Source organism: Chiloscyllium punctatum, chromosome 17 (assembly GCF_047496795.1).
Source record: "Chiloscyllium punctatum isolate Juve2018m chromosome 17, sChiPun1.3, whole genome shotgun sequence".
NCBI lineage: Eukaryota > Metazoa > Chordata > Chondrichthyes > Orectolobiformes > Hemiscylliidae > Chiloscyllium > Chiloscyllium punctatum.
The window spans coordinates 77110237-77135571 of record NC_092755.1 but is presented as its reverse complement, the minus strand read 5'-3'; the positions used below and the strand labels follow the sequence as shown (position 1 = coordinate 77135571).

The window sequence follows — 25335 nt, the reverse complement described above, 5'->3', positions numbered from 1 at the left end:
GAACATAGTATTAATAAGGAGAAGAGTAGGCAGAGAGCAGATGAATGCAAAAGAACTGGTGGCCTGAAGTGCGTCTACTTTAATGCAAGGAGTATAGTGGGTAAGGCAGGTGAACTTAGGGCTTGGATTGGTGCCTGGGAGTATGACGTTATTGCAATCACAGAGACTTGGTTGAAGGAAAGGCATGATTGGCAACTAAATGTTCCAGGATATAGATGCTTCAGACAGGACAGGGAGGGAAGTAAAAGGGGGGAGGAGTTGCGTTGCTGATCAGGGACGATATCACGGCTGAGCAAAAGGAGGACACTATGGAGAGCTTGAGGCAGTGAGGCATTATGGGTGGAGCTGAGAAATAAGAAGAGTGCAGTTCGATTATTGGGGCTGTACTGCAGGCGTCACAGTGAGTGTGAGATAGAAGAACAAATAGGTAAACAGATTATGGAAAGATGTAGAGGCAATAGGGTAGTGGTGATGGGAGATTTTAATTTTCCCAACATTGACTGGGATACACTTAGCATCAGAGGTCTGGATGGGGTAGAATTTGTAAGTGTCCAGGAGAGCTTTCTAGAGCAGTATGTCAATAGTGCGACGAGGGAAGGGGCCATATTGGACCTGGTACTGGGGAACGAGCCAGGACAGGTGGTAGAAGTTGCGGTGGGGGTTTCTTTGGGAACAGTGACCACAATTCTGTTACTTTTAGAATACTCTTAGACAAAGATGAGAGTGGTCCTAAGGGAAGAGTACTAAATTGGGCCAAGGCCAATTTTATCAAAATTAGGCAGGAGCTGGGAAATGTGGATTTCAGCGATTTGAAGGGAAGTCCACATTTGATATTTGGGAGGCTTTCAAAGATAGGTTGAAGATAGCGCAGCATAGACATGTCCTTTTGAAAACAAGGGATAGGAAAGGCAAGATTCGCGAACCATGGATGACAGGAGAAATCATACGACTAGCCAAGAGGAAAAGGGAAGCATACATAAGGTCCAGGTGGATAAGAACAGAACGGGTAGGAGGAATATTGGAAGAGTAGGACCAGTCTTAAACGAGGAATCAAGTGGGTTAAAAGGGGTCATGAAATAGCTTTAGCGAGCAGAATAAAGGAGAATCCCAAAGCATTTTATTCTTATTAAGAAGCAAGTGGATAACTAGAGAAATGATTGGTCCACTAAAGGATAAGGAAGGAAAGCTGTGTGTTGAACCTGAGAGAATGGGTGAGATTCTGAATGATTACTTTGCATCAGTGTTCACTGAGGAGAGGAACATGATGAATGTTGAGATTAGAGATAGAAGTTTGATTAGTCTGGATCACGTTGGCATAAGTAGGGAAGATATGTTGGGTAGACTATAAGTTAAGGTGAACAAATCCCCAGGAGCGGGTGGGATTTATCCCAAGTTGCTGAGGGAGGCGAGAGAGGAAATAGCTGGGACCCTGATGGATATCTTTGTGTCATCCTTAAACACAAGTGAGGTGCCAGAGGACTGGAAGGTTGTTAATGTTGTCCCCCTGTACAAGAAGGGTAATAGAGTTATCCCAGATAACTATAGGCCAGTGAGCTTGATGTCAGTGGTGGGAAAGTTGCTGGAGAAGGTACTGAGGGATAGGATCTATTTATATTTAGAAAAGAATGGGCTTATCAGTGATAGGTAACATGGTTTTGTGCGGGGAGATCTTGCCTTACCAACTTAATAGAGGTCTTTGAGGAAGTGACCAAGTTGATAGTTGAAGGAAGGGCTGTTGATAAGCTTCCCCATGGTAAACTAATGGAGAAAGTGAAGTCACATGGTGTGCAGGGTGTTCTAGCTAGGTAGATAGAGAACTGGTTGAGCAACAGGAGACAGGGAGAAATAGTTGAAGGGAGTTTCTCGAAATGGAGAAAAGTGACCAGTGGTGTTTCACAGGGGTCAGTGTTGGGGTCACTGTTGTTTGTGATATACATAAATGATCTGGAAGAGGGCACTGTTGGTATGATCAGTAAATTTGCAGATGGCACGAAGATTGGTGGAGTAGCAGAAAGCATAAGGGACTGTCAGAGAATATAGATAGACTGGAGAGTTGGGCAGAAAAGTTGCAGATGGAGTTCAGTTCAGGCAAATGTGAGATGATGCATTTTGGGAACTCTAATTCTAGAGCAAATTATACAGTAAACGGAAGAGCTTTGGGAAAAGTTGATGAGCAGAAGATCGTAATAGAATTGTTTGATAAGGTTCCCCATAGTAAACTAATGGAGAAAGTGAAGTCACATGGTGTGCAGTGTGTTCTAGCTAGGTGGATAAAGAACTGGTTGAGTAACAGGAGACAGAGAGTAGTAGTTGAAGGGAGTTTCTTGAAATGGAGAAAGGTGACCAGTGGTGTTCCATAGGGGTCAGTGCTGGGGCCACTGTTGTTTGTAATATACATCAATGATCTGCAAGAGGGCATTAGTGGTCTGATCAGTAACTTTGCAGATGACACAAAGATTGGTGGAGGGGACCGTCAAAGCATACAGGAGAATATAGATAGACTGGAGAGTTGGGCGGAGAAGTGGCAGATGGAGTTCAATCCAGGCAAATGTGAGGTGATGCACTTTGGGAAGTCTAATTCTAGAGTGAACTGTAAATGGAAGAGCCTTGGGAAGAGTTGATGAGCAGAGAGATCTGGGAGTTCAGGTCCATTGTACCCTGAAGGTGGCTGCACAGGTGGATAGAGTGGTCAAGAAGGCATATGGTATGCTTGCCTTCATTGGACGGGGTATTGAGTGTAAGAGCTGACAGGTCATGTTAAAATTGTACAAAGCATTGGTTCGGCCGCATTTGGAATACTGTGTACAGTTCTGGTTGCCACATTACCAAAAGATGCTTTGGAGAGGGTGCAGAGAAGGTTTACGAGGATATTGCTTGGTATGGAAGGTGCTAGCTATGAAGAGAGATTGAGTAGGTTAGGATTGTTTTCATTAGAAAAAAGGAGATTGAGGGTGGGATCTGATTGACGTCTACAAAATTATGAAGGGTATAGACAGAGTAGATAGAGATAAGCTTTTTCCCAGGGTGAAGGATTCAATAATGAGAGGTCACACTTTCAAGGTGAGAAGTGAAAACTTAAAAGGGGATACACACGGCAGTACTTTACACAGAGGGTGGCGGGTGTCTGGAACGCATTGTCAGCAGAAGTAGTAGAGGCAGGCACAGTAGATTCATTTAAGATGCGACTGGACAGATGCATGAGTAGGTGGGAAACAGAGGGATACAGAAGCTTAGGAATTGGGCGACAGGTTTAGACAGTAGATTTGGATTGATCCAGACTTGGAGGGCCGAAGGGCCTGTTCATTTTTTTTAGATTAGTTTAGATTACTTACAGTGTGGAAACAGGCCCTTTGGCCCAACAAGTCCACACCGACCCGCCACCCACCCATACTTTTATCCCTTCACCTAACACTACAGGCAATTTAGCATGGCCAATTCACCTAACCTGCAAGTTTTTGGACTGTGGGAGGAAACCGGAGCACCTGGAGGAAACCCACGCAGACAGGGGGAGAATGTGCAAACTCCACACAGTTCAGTCGCCCGAGGCGGGAATTGAACCTGGGTTTCTGACACTGTGAGGCAGCAGTGCTAACCACTGTGCCACCATGTTCTTTGTTCTTTAATATGACTTGAAAGAAGTTCTGGGATTTACATATTAATGGAGCAAAACCTGACACCCATTTTAAAAGATGAAAGAACTAACAGCAATCTCGGTATGTTTAATATATCATTTCAGTTGCATGACACTGTAATCTTTTGCTATAAATTCTATGTTTTATGATCCTGCTCCACAACTGCCTGATGAAGGAGCAGTGCTCCAAAACCTAGTACTTTCAAAGAAACCTGTTGGACCTGTGTTATGTGATTTTTACTTTTAATAAGATCACCACTCATTCTTTTAATTCAACAATTACAGGTTCAGTCACCCAATCTTTCCTCATTGGTATCTACATGTACCAGGACAACTGAATCTTCCCCCTCCCATTCCAATTTTCTCTTCAGCCCGGATGAGATATCCTCAACCCAGGCACCAGGCAGGCAACACAGCCTTCTGGACATTTGATAATGGCCACAGAGAACAGTGTCTGTATGTCCCCATTACTCCATATTAGTCTGAGTACTCCACATGAGCTTGAGTACTCCACATCAGCTTCAATACTCAGAGAGATGTACAGCACAGAAACAGACCCTTCAGTCCAGCTCGTCCATGCTGACCAGATATCCCAACCCAATCTAGTCCCACCTGCCAGCACCTGGCCCATATCTCTTCAAACCCTTCCCATCCATATACCCATCTAAATGTTGCAATTGTACCAGCCTCCACCACTTCCTCTGGCAGTTCATTCAATACACGCACCACCCTCTGAGTGAAAAAGTTGCCTCTTCACCCCAGGGGAAAACTTTGTCTATTTATCCAATCCATGCCTCTCATGATTTTATTAACCTCTATAAGGTCACCCCTCGCTGACACTCCAGGGAAAATAGCCCCAGCCTATTCAGCCTCTCCCTATAGCTCAAATCCTGCAACCCTGACATTATCCTTGTAAAGCTTTTCTGAACGTATTAAAGTTTCACAACATCTTTCCGATGGGAAGCAGACCAGAATTGCATACAATATTCCAACAGTGGCCTAGCCAATGTCCTGTACAGCCACAACATGACCTCCCAACTCCTGTAGTCAATACTCTGACCAATAAAGGAAAGCATACCAAACGCCTTCTTCACTATCTTATCTACTGCAACTCCACTTTCAAGGAGCTATGAACCTCCACTCCATGAATTCTTTGTTCAGCAACACTCCCTAGGACCTTACCATTAAGTGTATAAGACCTGCTAAGATTTGCTTTCCCAAAAGGGAGCACCTCGCATTTATGTGAATTAAACTCCATCTGCCACTTCTCAGCCCATTGGCCCATCTGATGAAGATCCCATTGTAACCTGAGGTAACCCTCTTCGCTGTCCACTACACCTCCAATTTTGGTGTCATCTGCAAACTAACTAACTATACCTCTTATGCTCACATCCAAATATAAATGATAAAAAGTAGATGACCCAGCACCGATCATTGTGACACTCCACTGGTCACAGGCCTCCAGTCTGAAAAACAACCCTCTGTCTTCTACCTTTGAGCCAGTTCTGTATCCAAATGGCTAGTTCACCTATGAGATCTAACCTTGCTTACCAGTCTCCCATGGGGAACCTTGTTGAATGCCTTACTGAAGTCTATATAGATCACATCTACCGCTCCTCCCTCATGAATTCTCATTGTTACTTCTTCAACAAACTCAATCAAGTTTGTGAGACATGATTTCCCACGCACAAAACCACGTTGACTATCCCTAATCAGTCCTTGCCTTTCCAAATATATGTATATTCTGTCCATCAGGATTCCCTCCCAACAACTTGCCCACCACTGACATCAAGCTCACTGGTCTATAGTTCCCTGGCTTGTCCTTACCGCCCTTCTTAAACAGTGGTACCACCTTTGCCAACCTCCAGTCTTCGGGCACCTCACCTGTGACTATTGATGACACAAATATCTCAGTAAGAGGCCTAGCAATCATTTCCCTAGCTTCCCACAGAGTTCTGGGGTACACCTGAGCAGGTCCTGAGGATTTATCCACTTTTATGCATTTCAAGACATCCAGCACTTCCTCCTCTAATATGGACAATTTTCAAGATGTCAACATCTATTTCCCTACATTCTGTATCTCCCATGTCCTTTCCCACAGTAAATACTGATCGTTTAGTATCTCTCCCATTTTCTGTGTCTCCACACAAGCGCCACCTTGCTGATCTTTGAGGGGCCCTATTCTCTCCCTAGTTACCCTTTTGTCCTTAATATATTTGTAAAAACCCTTTGGATTCTCCTTAACTCTATTTGCCAAAGCTATTTCATGTCCCCTTTTCCCCTTTTTGCTCTCCTGATTTCTCTCTTATGTATACTCCCTACTGCCTTTATACTCTTCTAAGGGTTCACTTGATCTATCCTGTCTATACCTGACATATGCTTCCTTCCTCTTAACCAAACCCTCAATTTCTTTAGTCATCCAGCATTCTCTATACCTACCAGCCTTCCCTTTCACCCTGACAGGAATATATTTTCTCTGGACTCTCGTTATCTCATTTCTGTAGGATTCCCATTTTCCCACCGTCCCTTTACTTGCAAACATCTGCCCCCCATCAGCTTTTGAAAGTTCTTGCCTAAGACTGTCAAAATTGGCCCTCCTCCAATTTAGAACTTCAACTTTTAGTTCTGGTCTATCCTTTTCCATCACTATTTAAAAACTAATAGAATTATGGTCATTGGCTCCAAAGTGCTCTCCCACTGACACCTCAGTCACCTGCCCTGCCTTATTTCCCAAGAGTAGATCAGGTTTTGCACCTTCTCTAGTTCTTACATTGACACACTGAATCAGAAACTTTTCTTGTACACACTTAACAAATTCCTCTCCATCTAAACCCTTAAGACTATAGCCGTCCCAGTCTATGTTTGGAAAGTTAAAATCCCCTACCATAACTACCTTAACTGAGATATCCTTACAAATTTGTTTCTCAATTTCCCTCTGACTGTTAGGGAATCTGTAATACAATCCCAATAAGGTGATCATCCCTTTCTTATTTCTTATTTCTCAGTTCCACCCAAATAACTTCTGAGGATGTATTTCCGGGAATGTCCTCCCTCAGTACAGCTGTGATGCTAAGTCTTATCAAAAATGCCACTCTCCCTCCTCTCTTGCCTCCCTTTCTGTCCTTCCTGTAGCATTTGTGTGCTGGAACATTAAGATGGCAGTCCTGTACATCCCTGAGCCATGTTTCTGTAATTGCTATGATATCCCAGTCCCATGTTCCTAACCATCCCCTGAGTTCATCTGCCTTCCCTGTTAGGCCTCTTGCATTGAAATAAATGCAGTTTAATTTATCAGTCCTACCTTGTTCTCTGCTTTGTGCCTGCCTGCTGTGACTGTTTGACTTGCCTTTGTTCTCAACTGTACCAGCCTCAGACTGAAATCTTTCCTCACTATCTCCTTGGTCCCCCCCTCCTCCCACCTTATGAGTTTAAATCCTCCTGAGCAGCTCTAGCAAATGTCCCTGCCAGTATATTAGTGCCCTTCCAATTTAGTTGCAATCCATCCTTGTTGTACAGGTCATTTCTACTCCAAAAGAGATTCCAATCATCCAAAAATGTGAATCCTTCTCCCATACACCAGCTCCTCAGCCATGCATTCATATGCTCCATTCTCCTATTCCTGCCCTCACTAGCTCGTAGCACCAGAAGTAATCCAGATATTACTGCTCTCGAGGACCTCCTTTTTAAATTGCTACTGAACTCTCTGTAGTCTCCCTTCAGAATCTCAACATTTTCCCTTCCTATGTCATTAGTTTCAATATGTACAATGACCTCCTGGTGGTCCCTCTCCCCCTTGAGAACATTCTGCACCCTCATTGGCATGGGGGAAGCAACACACAATTCTGATTTTTCACTGCTGGCCATGGAAATGTCTGCCTGTACCTCAAACTACAGAGTCCCCTAATACAGTTGATCGCTTGGAACCCGACGTACCTCTCGTCACATTAGAGCCTGTCTCAATACCAGAAACTTGGCTGTTTGTGCTACGCACCCCTGAGTATTCATCACCCCCTACATTTTCCAAAACAGCATACTTGTTTGAAATGGGGATAGCCACAGAAGACTCCTGCACTATCTGCCTACCTCTCTTACCTTTCCTGGAGTTAACTCATCTATGTAACTGTGTCTGAGACTTTCCCCCCTTCCTATAACTGCCATCTATCACATCCCCTTGCTCTTGTAAATTCCTCATTGCCTCTAACTGCCTCTCCAACCGATCCATTCGATCTGATAGGATTCGCAACCAACAGCATTTATTGCAGATATGATCCTCAGTAACACGTAAACTCTCCCTAAACTCCCACAGCCGCATTTGACTCTACTGAGGGCCATTTTTGCTTCTTTCAATCGACAGACCCAGAAAATTTCACTGTCTTATTCCTCTCCAAAACACTTTCCCAGGTTAAATTAATACTTATGGCTTATATTTTAAGTTTAATCAAGCGACATAGCTCAATGAAGCATATAATCGAGAAAGTACTCACTACTGCAGGCTTATTTTAAGGCTGTGCTTAAAATCCGCTTATCTGCTTCTGTGCTGTGATCTTTCCCATATAGGTTCCTCCAAGATCAGTTGTGAATTTCACTGTTTTTTAATTTTCCCAAATGCACTCCGATGTAAAGCAATACATGAATTCAACAGCAAAGGCAGTAACTGCTAACTCTGTCAGTCAGCAATGTAGGTTTCTCTCTTTCTCTCTTTCTCTCTCTCTCTCTCTCTCTCTCTCTCTCTCCTCTGCACTGACCTCACCATGTGCTTCCTTTGTCTGCTCTTCTCCCTTTTAAAACTGCTGTTGTTTTGACTTTTTTTCTCCAAAGTTCCAAAAGAATGCAACAGCATGTAGACCAGTAATTGCTGCTCCTAGAATTCGAGGTAATCACCTCCAACATCTAAAACACCTCAAAAAATGAGCAGCTGTAACAGCTAGAAATTTTTCGTGTCCTCCATCGATTACCCAGAATCGACATCAGTATGAGTATTTCACATTTGTTTGAGCTTTGTATTATGGCTTGAATGTTCCAATGTAATCCACCTACTGTATAAACTATGTGCAGACCCTCACAAATACAATTTAATTTCTAGGCACTGGAAAACATTAATGGCAAGGACAGACACACAGTTTGAGATGCGAACTGAAACATTTACATTAGCAAATATGTTCGCTATGCAACTTCACAAATACAGTGATGTTATAGGTGATATTGTTACCGCAGCCATCAAAGAACTTGGTATTGAGAAGGTGAGCTCTAATTTGAAAACTAATGCTTAAAACCCACCTTTTGATGATATGAGCTGTATTCCCTGATCCCATTTCCCCACTCTTACACATTCTACAATCCTTTCTTCCTGATGCCCTTCCCTTGGCTGGATTGTCTTTCGGGGTCTCTCCTGCTGGCTGATGAGCCAGTGAAAGACCCATGTTGCCTCCTTTGAGAAAGTTTGCTTGTGTGTCAATCTTGTAATTAAATAGCTTTCTCAGGCTGAAAGACATTAAGGTGGGAATCCTGCTGGTCAACCAGAGGCTAGCAAGTCTTTTGAACAGCTCTGCCAATGGGAGGCTTTGCTTGTGGCTAGAGCAGCAACTATGGGGTCTATGTTGGGGAGTCACCTAGGTCACAAGTAGGTAAGGACAGGAGAAGCTTTGTAAGGTGAGGGCCTTTGACAGAGGTGGGTTAGGAGTATAAACAGCAATGCAAGGATTTGTCTCTGAGTGGGCCCTCTTCTTTCTGATAAGGCGCTGAATGTGTTTGAATGAAGGGGAACCCCCAAACATGCCCCACCCCCACCATGTGAGACCCCAGATTATCCGTGCAATTTATTTGTTGTGCACTTGACACATATTGACATATCCAACATGTCCAACATGGCATTAATCCCAGCAGACACAGTTTAAGGCCCATCAGCTGTCATTGATTGACCACTTTAGAATCTTAACTGGTGGCAGAGCGGGAATTGACCATGGGCTTTCCCAAGCCTGCCTGAATTCACATTGCAGGATGGGAGGAGTATGGTGAAATTCAGGCATGCCACCATCCTGCTTAATTAAATACCATCCCATCTCTAAACACAACCAAAGGGGGTCCAACATTCTACCCTAGTGATCTCTCAGCATGATCCATTTCCCTTTGATAATATCAAATTTTATACAAAGTGATTTATTTTTCAATTAAAGGTTTAAAATGTTGCATGATGCTGACAAGTACTGACAAATTAATCAATAAACCTCATATACACAGACTAAATCCCATATGCCACTAGTTCAAAATCCAAAATATATAATTAATGGGATTCATACATGTAAATCACAGCTTATGTCACAATTTACATCTTTCAGTATTGAAGTGTAAAACCTGAAGAAAGGTATGCTAACTGGGTGATAAAAAGTTTTGAAGAAGGTTATATTGAAAACAAGACTTTATAATTGCTGAGTGTGCTCATTCTGTTTGTAAACAGGGTGTCAAGGAGGTTGTGGATACCTGGGAAACAATGAAATTCACTGTGCAAAAATACTACAAAGGAACTCAAGATCGAGGCTACATTCTGGGATCGGTGGATGATATACTTCAAATACTTGATGACAATGCCATGAATCTGCAGAGCATGGCTGGAAGCAGATTTGTGGGTCCTTTTCTGAAAACAGTGCAGGAGTGGGAGAGAAATCTGTCCTTAATTGGTGAAGTGATTGCGGTAAGGAACCTAGAGATGAGTCTGAGTGTAAAGAACTGCAATGGTTAGGTCAAACCTTGTAACATGCAACAGTTTCCAAAATCAGATGTATCTGATTAATAAATTATTATACATTGCACAAGGCTTTTGAAAAAATGTGAGTGTCTATTTAGCTTAAGTTACATTTATTGTTTGAGGTTGATTTTAGATCAGTGAGTTTCCAGCTCTGGAATTGTAATCTACCTTTCCATTTTACAGAATCAGAAAGCTGATATTTCCACCATTTTCTGGTTTTATTTGAGATAGTGAAATTGTTTATGTGAAGATAGGACAAGAGGAAGTAATGTATGTCCTCAAGTCTGTTCCTCCAGTTAGTGAGATCAACCTGATCTGTGGTTTAAATTCACAGACTTTCCTTTTCCCATATCTCTATTTTTTCTTTTATTCATTTAGCAAAATTGGACTTTACTGGCCAGGCCAGCACTTATTCCTGATGAAAGGCTTTTGCCCGAAATGTGGAATTTCCTGCTCCTTGGACGCTGCCTGACCTGCTGTGCTTTTCCAGCATCACACTAATCTAGACTCTGATTTCCAGCATCTGCAGTCCTCACTTTTGCCCAGCACTTATTGCCCATCCCTACTGCCCTTGAGAAGGCAAACAAAATCTATCAGTCTCAGGCTTAAAATGAGAAATTGATCTAACATCAATTGCCAAGAGTTAAGTGAGTTCCAAACTTGAATCATCTGTTTATGTGGAGAATTCTTTCCTAATTACACTTCTGACAAGTCTGCTTTTAAATTTTGGACCACATTCCCTAATCTTAGACTCAATGAGTGAAAATAATTTCTCACTTTCTACCCAATCGGACACCCTTAATATTTTAAAAAGTTCAATGAAATTAGCCTTTCTTGGGCTAATTTCCCATTTTCTCTAAGCATAAACTATAAATTTGACGGTTGTAGAATATTTGGTACGTGAATATCAATAAAAGAAGCATTTTCTCGCTGTTGTGATGGAATATAAAACATGGGAATCTATTTCAACAGTGAGCAAATATGTGAAGGCCTGATGGGGGAAATTACTGTACATGGTGTGTGGTAGTAGTTGATAATTCAGTGCACTTGCTGCAATTTAAATTACCGTTATGAAAGGTTGACACTGATAACCTAGATCATACCATAGTTAAAGATGAGTGAAGTTTTCTCAAAAGATTTGTTTAAAGATCTAATGTTCACTTTTCTCTCTGGAATTTTAATAAAAGGATATTATGGGGTAAGAGAAGAAACTATTCAGGCTGCTGGTTATAGTTAAACTAATAGATATAGGTGTCCTACATCATTGCAGCATCCTTTCCTTTACTGGAATGAACTTAACTTGTGACTTAGAATCATGGTATATCATTAAATAAACAGCTCTAATAATACCAAATATTATTGAAGGAGTGATATTTTTGCAAGGTCTGAAACTGTTTCCAGCAGAGAGTAACTGATAATTATCCTCTGTAGGTTTGGTTGGTGGTGCAAAGAAAATGGATGTATCTGGAGAGCATCTTCATTGGGGGTGACATCCGATCACAACTGCCAGAGGAAGCAAAAAAATTTGATAACATTGATAGAATATTCAAAAAGGTAGTTACTTAAAATTCTTTGGATGCTAAGATGAATAAATGATTTTTACGTATTTAAAAGTTGCAGTTTTGAGGCTCAGCTCCTTTTAAATTTATCCAGTAGCAGCTACACTGGCAGCCAATAATGAGCTTCCAGCTGTTCCAGAAACTGAGTGAGTCCAATCTCTTCCTGCTTCTATCCATGACTCTTACGACACCCTCTGACTTTTGTATCTTCAGCCTCAAAGTAAACGTAAAAATAGCACAGCGTGCTGACTTTGTGCCTTCTGTGCTCAACGTAGAGTTCAACAATTTTAACCATAACCACTGCTCCAGGTTTTTTGGACAGTGGGTGTTGGAATGATTCTGCTATGACCACTCATCCCTCCTCTAGATCCATGTTTGTTTCCTTCCAAGCTACATTACTGTCCCCTTCTGTCTGTCAATTGCACCAACATCCCTTTTGTCATTTTCTTATTTATTCATTTGTGGGACTTGGGCATCGCTGGCTGGACAGCATTGATAGCCTATCTGTATTTGCCTTTGAGAAGGTGGTGATGAGCTGCCTTCTTGAATCGATGCAGTTCCAGCGACTGTTAAGCCATTTCAGAGGGCAGTTAAGAATAAACCACATTGCTGTGGCTCTGGAGTCACACATAGGCCAGACTAGGTAAGGATGGCAGATTTCCTTCCCTAAGGGACATAAATGAACCAGATGAGTTTTTCCGACAATTGACAATGGTTTCATGGTTATCAGTCAACTCTTAATTTCTAATTTTTTTAAAATTCAAATTTCACCATTTGCTGAAGCAGGATTCGAACTCAGGTTTCCAGAACATTATTTTGCCTTTCTGGATTAGTAGTCGAGCAATAATACCACTATCCAACAGTCTCCACATCCAATGCATCATCCTTAAACACTTCCACCAACTCCAACCAGACCCCACCACCAAGAACATGTTCCCCTTCCCACCCTCTTTGCCTTCTGCAAGGACCTTCGATAGTCCTTGGTTTGCCCAAGAACACCCCTGAACACTCAGGTACCTTCCCCTGCAACCGGAAAAGGTGCAAAACCTGCCAGTACACCACCCCCCTCACCTAAATCCAGTGTCCCAAACAGTCCATCCACGTGAGACAGAGGTAAACCTGCCTCTATTCCAACCTAGTGTATTGCATCAGGTGCTCCTCATGTGGTCTTCTCTATATCAGAGAGACCAAACGTAAACTTAGAGAACAGTTCGCTGAGCATCTCAGCTGGGTCCGCAAGAGCCAACCAAATCTCCCAGTCACCGCCCATTTTAATTCCCCTTCACACTCTCTTTCAGACATGACCATCCTTGGCTTTCTCCGTTGTCACAACAAATCAAACCACAAATTGGAGGAACAACACTTCATCTTCTGCTTGGGTAGCCTATAGCCTGGAGGACTCAATATTGAGTTCTCCAATTTCAAATAATCTCCCTTCCCATCACTGATTCCTTTCCCAGCCTCTCCCACTCCCTTCCACTCCTCCCTGGCACTTACCGGATTCATTCCTCCCATTGACCAATCAGGTTGTACCCTCGACCTGTCTTCACCTATCGCCATTTCACCACCCTTTCCCTGCCATCCTCTTTATCCGTAGCTCCCCCTACACCCAACCCCAGTCCTGAAGAGGGGTTAAGGGTTACACCCAAAACGTTGACTTCTCCACTTCCTGATGGTGCTTGGCTTGCTGTGTTCCTCCAGCCTCCTGGCTGGCTGCAGTTTTTTTGTCTCATCCCTGGAATCTCTGGCAGGTTCAGCACTTTTGGAGATTAGTGGGCAGATTTCGGATTTAGGATTTCCAGGGTTGTGTGACATCATTGTTGCAGTAAAAATTATTCTATTCAGAAATGTTTTCAGAATTGTTTGAATGCAAGCAATCAATTTGTTACACAAACTTGGGCTAATTTGCTTACTTTTGATCCGACCACTTATGGTTTTGTGGTTTTACTGTAGTTGAAAAATGTATTAATTTGCTACTGTTCCCACTCAATTTCTTTGACTGCTGTTAGATCATGTCTGAAACTGTGATGGAGCCAGGAATAAACAAATGTTGCCAGGCTTCTAATCGTCTCACAAATCTCAAGAACCTGAGTGAAGGTTTAGAGAAATGCCAGAAGAGCCTAAATGACTATCTGGATTCCAAGCGGAATGCTTTCCCAAGGTTTTTCTTCATTTCTGATGATGAATTACTGAGTATACTGGGGAGCAGTGATCCTGAGGCTGTCCAGGAACACATGATCAAGGTAATTTTGTCTAATTATTTCTTCTCCTAAATTTTCTTCTCATGGGTTATTAATCAGCAGAGTTTATCCCTGAGATGGAACGCTTGTGACAGTGACTTACCCTTGACTGTTATAAATAATAGAAAAGAGAAAACTGAGGAGAAACCTGGAAAAGATCTTTCTCATTATAGAAGAAATGGATAAGTTGGATGCAGAAATGTTTCCATTGATAAGCAAAACTGGACTTAGGGTACCTGTATATAAGATAGTCATTATTAAATTCAACCAGAGGAAGTGAGGACTGCTGATGCTGGAGAGTCAGAGTCGAAAAGCATAGCAGGTCAGGCAGCATCTGAGGGGCAGGAAAGTCGACGTTTCAGGCATAAGACCTTCATCAGGAATGTGGAGGGGGAAGGCAGCAGAGAGATAAATAGAGGGGTGTGGGTGGGGCTGGAGGGACGGTGGGTGGGAAGGTGATAGGTGGATGCACATCGAGCGTAATTATGATAGTTGGTGGGGAGGGTGGAGCGGATAGGTGGGAAGGTAGATGGACAGATAGGTTAGGTCAAGGAGGCGGTGCTGAGTTGGAGGGTTGGATCTGGGATGTGGGAGGAGGAGAGATTTAGAAACTAGTGAAGTCGATGTTGATGCCATGTGGTTGAAGGGTCCTGAGATGGAAAATGAGGCGTTCTTCCTCCAGTTGGCGGGTGGCTTTGATTTGGCAGTGGAGGAGGCCCAGGACTTGTATGTCCTTGGGGGAGTGGGAGGGGGAGTTGAAGTGGTCAGCCACAGAGCAGTGAGGTTGTGTGGTACATGTGTCTCAGAAATATTCCCTGAAACGCTCCGTGAGTTGGCATTCTGTCTCCCTGATGTAGAGGAGACCTATCAAGAGCAACGCATGCAGTAGATGAAATGGATGGATGTGCAGGAAAATCTCCACTGGATTTGAAATGATCCTTTAGGGCCTTGGACAGAGGTAAAGGGGAGGTGTGGGCACAGGTTTTATACTTTGTGTGGTGGCAAGGGAAGATGCCAGGTGTGGAGGGTGGTTTGGTGGGGTGTGTGGATCTAATGAGGGAGCCATGAAGGGAATGGTCTCTGCGGAACGCAGGTAGGGATGGGGATAGAAATATACCTTTGGTGATGGGGTCTGACTGTAGGTGGCAAAAGTGGCGAAGGATAGTACGCTGTATCTGGAGATTCATGGGGTGGAGGGTGAGGACCAGAGGGTTTCTATCTTGGAGAGAAACCTCTTTATCCCCAGAGTGGTGAGAAGAGAAAAGTTAACCCTTGTGAAATAATTGGCAAGTTCTGTAACTATTTGATAACTTATTAAAGTCAGGTTCTGTGAGATGATTACCTGTTTGATGTTTCAGATGTTTGATAACATTGCATCATTGAGGTTCCAAGTGGGTAATGAGAATGAGACATTGGCAGCAGCAATGATATCTGCTGAAGGGGAGGTAATGGAATTCAGGCAGGCTACACCCGCTGAGGGGCGTGTTGAAGATTGGATGACTGCAGTCCTGGCTGAAATGAGAAAAACAAACCGGCTAATTACAAAAGAGGCAATCTTTCGATACTGTGAGACCATGAGCAGGTAAGCATTGTCCAAGACTGCCTTTTAATGTAACTTGTAGCTGTTTAACTGTAGAGAAACACAATGTTTAAGGTTAAGTTGGACTTTAATAATAGTTTTGGTTTGGGAATTGCATTACTGGATGTGTGAACACTCTGAGCTTTGATTCTTGGCCAACTACGTTCTTGTTGTGGGATCAGCTTGAGTTCCATTTTAGGTCATGTTGTGATGATAACAGGAAGAAAGGATATAGTGGTATTAGAGGCAGTTCAAAAGAGATTCATTAGACTGATTCCTAGGATGAGCCATGAAGTGTCTGACATCCCAGGTGGGGCTTGAATCCACAATCCCTGGCTTAGAAGGCCAGTACCACCATTAGGACACTGGGGCTGCTGGGCTTTGGCCTGAAACATTGATTTTCCTGCTCCTCAGATGCTGCCTGACCTGCTGTGCTTTTCCAGCACCACTCTGATCTAGACTCTGATCTCCAGCATCTGCAGTCCTCACTTTTTCCTGATTCCTAGGATGAATGAGTTGACTAATCAAGAGTGGCTAAACAGGTGCAGTATTTATTCATTAGAATTTGGAAGAATAAGGGATGATCTTGTGCAAATAAAAGATTCTGAGGGAGCTTGACAGGGTGGACGTTAAGCAGATGCTTCCACTAGTAGGGGAATCTTGGTCGAGGGGACATTGCTGCAGAATGAAGGGACTCTCATTTAAAACTGGGATGTGAAGGAATTCCCTCTGCTAGAAAGTAATGAATGTCTGGAATTCTTTACACCAGAGATTTGCAGAGGCAAGAAAACCAGAGGAGGTGGATAGAGTTTTGATGTACTGGGGAGTTGAGGGCTATGCGGCGCTATTACGAAAGAGGAGCTGAGGCCTGGGGCAGATTAACCATGATCCTGTTGAATGGTGGGGCAGGCATGAGTGGCCAAGTGGCCTACTCTTGTTCCAATTTCTTATGTTCTCATATAAACTTTGCTATTGTTTTTATATTTTGAGTTTTAATTTATGTCTGCTCATTAAGGGCCAATTTTAAATTATTGGGTCCAGAGTTTATATCAAGCAGTAATAAGAACAATTTATGCCAAATTCAGGGTAGAATTAGCCCGTTCTGCACAATATATCTAAGCCCCAACTTTTTAAACTAATTACCAAATTGCATTATGTTTCCTAAAACAACAGGAAGCCCACAGAGAAATTAAAATATGGGTCTGATGCTTGTTACAAATTTAGATTTTCTTTAGTTACCTTTTCACCTTCAGTGATGCACAAGTGCGTAACCTCCTTTTGCTCTGAAATGGATGCTTGTGACTTCTTCAGGGGTGCTTTCTTAAATCCTTGAAAACAGAAGAGCAAATAATTAGACTTCTGAGTTATGAATTAGAACATAGAACAATACAGCGCAGAACAGGCCCTTCGGCCCTCGATGTTGCGCTGACCTGTGAACTATTCTCAGCTTGTCCCCCTACACTATCCCAAAATCATCCATGTGCTTATCTAAGAATTGTTTAAATCTCCGTAATGTGGCTGAGTTAACTACATTAGCAGGTAGGACATTCCACGCCCTTACCACTGTCTGCGTAAAGAACCTGCCTCTGACATCTGTCTTAAATCTATCACCCCTCAATTTGTAGTTATGCCCTCTTGTACAAGCTGACGCCATCATCCTAGGAGAAAGTCTTTCTCTGTCTACCCTATCCAGTCCTCTGATCATCTTGTATGTCTCTATCAAATCACCCCTTAGCCTTCTTCTTTCCAATGAGAACAACCCAAGTCTCTCAGCCTTTCCTCATAAGACCTTCCCTCCAGACCAGGCAACATCCTGGTAAATCTCCTCTGCACCTTTTCCAATGCTTCCACATCCTTCCTGTAATGGGGGGACCAGAACTGTACACAATATTCCAAGTGTGGCCGCACCAGCGTTTTGTATAGTTGCAGCATGATATTGCGGTTCCGGAACTCAATCTCTCTACCAATGAAACCTAACACACTGTATGCCTTCTTAACAGCACTATCCACTTGGGTGGCAACTTTCAGGGATCTATGTACATGGACTCCAAGATCCCTCTGCACATCCACACTACCAAGAATCTTTCCATTGACCCAGTACTCTGCCTTCCTGTTATTCTTCCCAAAGTGCATCACCTCACATTTAGCTACATTGAACACCATTTGCCACCTCTCAGCCCAATTCTGCAGTTTACCCAAGTCCCCCTGAAACCTGTAACATTCTTCCAAACTGCACCGACTACTCCACCGACTTTAGTGTTGTCTGCAAATTTACTAATCCATCCACCTGTGCCTGCGTCCAAGTCGTTTATAAAAAAAGACCAATAGCAGTGGTCCCAAAACAGATCCTTGCGGCACACCACTAGTAACTGGACTCCAGGCTGAATATTTTCCATCAACCACCACTCGCTGCCTTCTTCCAGAAAGCCAGTTTCTAATCCAAATTGCTAGATCACCCTCAATTCCATGCCTCTGCATTTCCTCCATTAGCCTACCATGTGGAACCTTATCAAAGGCTTTATTGAAGTCCATGCATACCACGTCAACTGCCCTACCCTCATCTACATGCTTGGTCACCTTCTCAAAAAACTCAATGAGGCTTGTGAGACACGACCTACCCTTAACGGAACCATGTTGACTATCTGAAATCAAATTGTTGCTTGCTAGATGTTTATAAATCTTATCTCTTATAATCGTTTCCATAATCTTTCCTACAACAGAAGTAAGGCTCACTAGTCTATAATTACCTGAGTCATCTCTACTGCCCTTCTTGAACAAGGGCACAACATTTGCAATCCTCCAGTCCTCTGGTACCAAACCTGTAGACAATGACGACTCAAATATCAAAGCCAAAGGCTTTGCTGTCTCCTCCCTAGCTTCCCAGAGAATCCTTGGATAAATCCCATCCGGCCCAGGGGACTTGTCTACTTTCACTCCTCCTAGAATTGATAACACCTGTTCGTAACTAACCTCGATCCTTTCTAGTCTAATATCTCGTATTTATTCTTTCCTAGCTGATCTGTTACTCTCCATCGCCTCATCTGTACCATCTTGCCTCATTATCACATAAGCCTCCTTCTTCTTAAGAAGAGATACAATTTCTGTAGTAAACCATGATTCCCTTACCTCATCACTTCCTCCCTGCCTGACAGGTACATACCTATCAAGGACATGCAATATTTGTTACTTAAACCAGCTCCACATTTCGATTGTCCGCATCCGCTGCATTTTGCTACCCCATTCTATGCATCCTAATTCTTCGAGGTAAAAACAATGACTGCAGATGCTGGAAACCAGATTCTGGATTAGTGATGCTGGAAGAGCACAGCAGTTCAGGCAGCATCCAAGGAGCTTTGAAATCGACATTTCGGGCAAAAGCCCTTCATCAGGATTCCTGATCAAGGGCTTTTGCCCGAAACGTCGATTTCGAAGCTCCTTGGATGCTGCCTGAACTGCTGTGCTCTTCCAGCACCACTAATCCAGCATCCTAATTCTTGCCTAATCGCATTATAATTGCCCTTACCCTATTGATAACTCTTGACCTGTGGCATATACCTATCCCTTTCCATCGCTAAACTAAATGCAACTGAATTATGGTCACTTTCTCCAAAGTACTCACCTACAACTAAATCAGGCCTGGTTCATTACCAAGCACCAGATCCAGTGTGGCCTCCCTCTTGTGAACCCTTTGACATATTGTGTCAGGAAACCCTCCTGTACACATTGGGCAAAGACTGATCCATCCGACATACTAGAGCTATAACATTTCCAGTCAATGTTGGGGAAGTTAAATTCCCCCATAATGACCACCCTGTTCCTTTCACTCCGACTCAGAATAATTTTGCTAATCCTCTCTTCCACCTCCCTGGAACTCTGTGGAGGCCTATAAAAAACTCCAAGCAGTGTGACCTCTCCTCTCCTGTTTCTAACCTCAGCCCACACTACCTCAGTACATGGGTCATCATCAAAAATTCTCTCAGTCACCATTATATTATCTTTGACGAACAAGGCCAAGCCTCCCCCTCTTTTACCGACTTGCCTGTTTTTAATGAAAGATCTAAACCCTGGAACCTGCAACATCCATTCCTCACCCTGCTCTATCCATGTCTCTGAAATGGCCACAACATCGAAGTCCCAGGTCCATGTTCAAGCTCATCTGTCTTATTTCGGATACTTCTGGCGTTGAAGTAAACACACTTCAAACCAGTTTGCTGTCTGCCAGCACATTCCTGTGACCCTGAAATCCTGTCCCTGTCCTGCCTACTCTCTTCCTGCTGTGCACTGCAACTACACTCTGTTCCCATCCCCCTGCTGAGCTAGTTTAAACACACCCGAATAGCACCAGCAAATTTCCCACCCAGGATATTAGTACCCCTCTGGTTTAAGTGAAGACCGTCCTGTTTGTACAAGTCCCACCTTCCCCAGAATGAGCCCCAATTATCCAAGTACCTGAAACCCTCCCTCCTGCACCATCCTTGCAGCTACGTGTCCAGCTGATAACTCTCCCTATTCCTTGCCTTGCTATCACGTGGCATGGGAAACAAGCCAGAGGTAACAACTCTGTTTGTTCTAACTCTCAGCTTCCCCCCTAGCTCCCTGAAATCCTGCCTTACATCCGTATCCCTCTTTCTACCTATTTCGTTGGTACCTGCATGGACAACGACTTGAGGCTGGTCACCCTCTCCCTTCAGGAACCCAAAGATATGATCCGAGACATCACGGACCCTGGCACCTGGGAGGCAACACACCAACCGCGAGTCTCGTTCATTCCCAACAAACCTTCTATCTGAGCCTCTAACTATTGAGTCCCCAATGACTAACACTCTCCTCCTTTCCCTCCTTTCCTTCTGTGCAACAGGGGCAGGCTCTGTGCCAGAGACCTGGGCCCCACTGCATATCCCTGGTAAGTCGTCCCCCTCAACAGTATCCAAAATGGCATACATGTTTTTCAGGGGAACGACCACAGGGGATCCCTCCACTGACTGTTTTTTTCCTGTTTCGAACAGTCACCCAGCTTTCTTCTTGCCTAGGAGTAACTACTTCCCTGTAACCCCTATCTATCACAGCCTCTGCCTCCTGAATGATCTGAAGTTCATCCAGCTCCCGCTCCAGTTTCCTAAGACGGTCTTGGAGGAGCGAGAGTTGGGTGCACTTCCTGCAGATGTACTTGAATGGGACACTAATGGTGTCCCTGACCTCAAACATCATGCAGGTGGAACATTGCTCTCCCTGCACTGCCATCTCTGCTCGTCCCCTAGTCACAAAGTAAAAAAGAGACGCTTACCTGATATGTCCCTGGTCTTTAAGGTTAGAGGAGGTGGTTGGTTGGGAGGTCCTACAACGGTAGGGTCTTGGGTTAAGACAACACTGACTTATAGAACCTAGAACATAGAACAATACAGCACAGAACAGGCCGTTCGGCCCACGATGTTGTGCCGAACTTCTATCCTAGATTAAGCACCCATCCATGTACCTATCCAAATGCCGCTTAAAGGTCGCCAATGATTCTGACTCTACCACTCCCACGGGCAGCGCATTCCATGCCCCCACCACTCTCTGGGTAAAGAACCCACCCCTGACATCTCCCCTATACCTTCCACCCTTCACCTTAAATTTATGTCCCCTTGTAACACTCTGTTGTACCCGGAAAGTATATAGCAAGACGGAAATAAAAATAAGAAGCTACTCCTTTCCCAAAAACCTCTGCTCTCTGACTTCAAATTTAAAAGCTCCAATCAGTGAGTCACCACTCCCGGCAGGCCCCTGGTGCTGCTACCGCTGAAAAACAGAAATGGAGGACTTCCGTGCTCGTGGTAAATTTTTAAAGGTTCAAATCAGTGACTCACCGCTCCCGGCAGGCTGCTGGTGCAAGCTCCCACCCTTCAAGTTGCTGCTGCTGCTGAAAAAAATCTAATTAATAAGCTTTATTTCATAGTACAGTGAGCATCCATAACAGCAATTATGCTTGCTCTAAGTCAAACAGTACAAACTGGCCACACAGAGTAATACAAGACTCCAGTCTTCTTACAGCCCTTGTCAGCTAAAGGCTTCAGTTAAGAATTCCATAAGGCCATCAAACTATGGACAGCAGCAGTTTGGCAACTAATATATCACTTGGCTTGTTTCTTTATTTCTATTTTCGACTCCTGTCCCTGCAGTTGAAATCTGAGAGTGCAGTTAGTTGACTGATTTTATTACTTTTGGAGTAATTTATTAATCTCTGAACTGTGAGAATGACTGACTCCTTCAGTGAGTAATATACTTTTCCTTTGATCCTTCAGAAATGACTGGATGTTGGTTTTTGAGGGCATGGTCGTTCTTGCTGCTACCCAAGTATGGTGGACATGGGAGGTTGAAGATGTTTTCCAAAGGGTTAAGAAAGGAGATAAGCAAGCCATGAAGAATTATGCTAAGAAGATGCACCAGCAGATTGATGACTTGGTTACCCGCATCACAAAACCACTGAGCAGGAATGATCGTAAAAAATATAACACCGTTCTTATTATCGATGTTCATGCCAGAGACATTGTGGATACATTCGTCAGGGACAGGTAAAGTGGTCACTAGTTAAATGTCAATATTCACAGTCGGATAAATAGGTGTTTTTCTGGTTGGCAATCAGTGACTAGTGGTGTGCTTCAGGGGTCACTGTTGGAACGACAATTGTTTACTATTTGCATAGATAATTTGGAGTTGGTTACCAAGTATCACTGCGCTAGGTTTGCAGATGACATTAAAATGAGTGGTAGAGCAAGAATGCAGAGGACATTGAAAGTCTGCAGAGGGATAGGGATAGGTAAAGTGAGTGGACAATGGTCTGGCGGATGGAATACAATGTTGGTAAACGTGAGGTCATCCATGTCGGTAGGAATAATAGCAAAATGGACTATTATTTAAATAGTGAAAAATTTCAATGTGCTGCTGTGCAGAGGGACCTGGGTGTCCTGTGCATGAATAATAAAAAGTTGGTTTGCAGGTGCAGCAGGTAAAGAAGGCAAATGGAATATTGTTGTCCATTGCTCAAGGGATGGAGTTTAAAAATAGAGAGATTATGCTGCAGCTGTATAGGGTGCTGGTGAGGCCACACCTAGAGTACTGTGTACAGTTTTAATCTTCTTACTTGAAAAAGGATGTACTGGCACTGGAGAAAGTGCAGAAGAGGTTCACTAGGTTGATTCTGAAGTTGCTGAAAATGTGTTGCTGGAAAAGCGCAGCAGGTCAGGCAGCATCCAAGGAACTGGAGAATCGACGTTTCGGGCATAAGTCCTTCTTCAGGAATGATTCTGAAGTTGGGAGAGTTAGCATATGAGAAGAATTGAGTAGACTGGCACTATACTCACTAAAATTTAGAAGAATGAGGGGAAATTTTAAGAAACGTATGAAATTATAAAGGGAACAGGTAGGATAGAAGCATGGAGATTGTTTCCACTGTTGGGTGAACTTAGAACTCGGGGGCATAGCCTCAAAATAAGGGAGAGCAGGTTTAGGATTGAGTTGAGGAGGAACTTCTTAACCCAAAGGGTTGTGAATCTGTGGAATTCCCTGCCCAGTGAAGCAGTTGAGGCTACCCCATTGAATGTTTGTAAGACAAAGATAGATAGATTTTTAAACAGTAAAAGGGTTATTGTGAGCCGGTGGGTAAGTGGATCTAAGTCCACGAAAAGATGAGCCATGATCTTATTGAATGATGGAGCAGGTTTGCTGGGCCAGGTGGCCCACTCCTGCTTCTATTTCTTATGTTCTTATATCCTTTATTGGAGTGAAACCGAACAGTACATGGCTAGGTTTTAATTGTTCCCTTTGTGCTGGCAGAGCAAACTCTTCCTTTTCATTTTTCTTTAACTATATCTTTGCATACCTGTTGGAACAAGGGCCATTTTGAACTTCAGCTGCTGATTAGTGCATAGATCCTCTGCTGAAATGAAGTCAGACATTAAGTGGGAGTAGGATCAGGAGGACTCCAACTCCTCCTGAGCCCCATCATAGGAGCTCTATGTATTCACTTAACCAATGAAAAACTATCAATTATTGATGGAACTCCATCCCTATACTGGTCAGTGTCTTTAGGAGTGGAAGAAGAGATTGGAAAAATAAAATAATCATATCTTGAACTTACAGCTGTTCATTTTTCTTTGCTTATTGGTTAATTTTATGTTTGAGGTAGAGTCGCTATAGTCCCAGAGAAAGACGACAGATGATGAGTTTAACTTGAGGGCCACCACGCCTCAGGCAAGGGGTAAGGTTGAGAAGGCAGGACTTTCATCGTAGTCTCAGTTATTTGGTTATCAACACATCCCATTTGTGGTTGGTTAATTCGGTTGGCTGAACGGCTGATTTATGGCTGAACGGCTGAGTGAGTTTTTTGAAGATGTAATTAAGAAGATTGATGAGGGCAGAGCAGTAGATGTGATCTATGTGGACTTCAGTAAGGCGTTCAACAAGGTTCCCCATAGGACACTGATTAGCAAGGTTAGATCTCATGGAATACAGGGAGAACTAGCCATTTGGATACAGAACTGACTCAAAGGTAGAAGACAGAGGGTGGTGGTGGAGGGTTATTTTTCAGACTGGAGGCCTGTGACTAGTGGAATGCCACAAGGATCTGTTCTGGGCCCTCTACTTTTTATCATTTACATAAATGATCTGGATGCAAGCATAAGAGATACAATTAGTAAATTTGCAGATGACAGCAAAATTGGAGGTGTAATGGACAGCGAAGAGGGTTACCTCAGATTACAACAGGATCTGGACCAGATGGGCCAATGGGCTGAGAAGTGGCACATGGAGTTTAATTCAGAAAAATGTGAGGTGCTGCATTTTGGGAAAGCAAATCTTAGCAGGACTTATACACTTAATGGTAAGGTCCTAGGAAGTGTTGCTGAACAAAGAAACCTTGGATTGCAGGTTCATGTATCCTTGAAAGTGGAGTCGCAGGTAGATAGGATAGTGAAGAAAGCATTTGGTATGCTTTCCTTTATTGGTCAAAGTATTGAGTACAGGAGTTGGAAGGTCATGTTGTGGCTGTACAGGACATTGGTTAGGCCACTGTTGGAATATTGAATGCAATTCTGGTCTCCTTCCTATCAGAAAGATGTTGTGAAACTTGAAAAGGTTCAGAAAAGATTTACAAGGATGTTGCCAGGGTTGGAGGATCTGAGCTGCAGGGAGAGGCTGAACAGGCTGGGGCTATTTTCCCTGGAGCGTCGGAGGGGTGACCTTATAGAGGTTTACAAAATTATAATGGGCATGGATAGGATAAATAGACAATGTCTTTTCCCTTGGGTCGGAGAGTCCTGAACTAGAGCGCATAGGTTTAGGGTGAGAGGGGAAAGATATAAAGGAGACCTACGGGGCAACTTTTTCACATAGAGAGTGGTACGTGTGTGGAATGAGCTGCCAGAGGATGTGGTGGAGGCTGGTACAATTGCAACATTTAAGAGGCATTTGGATGGGTATATGAATAGGAAGGGTTTGGAGGGATATGGGCCGGGTGCTGGCAGGTGGGACTAGATTGGGTTGGGATATCTGGTCGGCATGGACAAGTTGGACCAAAGTGTCTGTTTTCATGCTGTACATCTCTATGA

General features: G+C 43.4%; 1 protein-coding gene across 1 annotated transcript in view; it reads left to right on the top strand.

Moving 5' to 3' along the window:
- Positions 1 to 25335, top strand: part of dnah10 (dynein axonemal heavy chain 10) — a 320465-nt gene that overhangs the window by 111491 nt on the left and 183639 nt on the right. The window contains exons 27-32 of the mRNA XM_072587595.1: positions 8715 to 8871; positions 10086 to 10319; positions 11805 to 11927; positions 13942 to 14175; positions 15531 to 15754; positions 22033 to 22302. Coding sequence (XP_072443696.1) covers positions 8715 to 8871; positions 10086 to 10319; positions 11805 to 11927; positions 13942 to 14175; positions 15531 to 15754; positions 22033 to 22302 — 1242 coding nt within the window. The remainder of the gene's footprint in view (positions 1 to 8714; positions 8872 to 10085; positions 10320 to 11804; positions 11928 to 13941; positions 14176 to 15530; positions 15755 to 22032; positions 22303 to 25335) is intronic.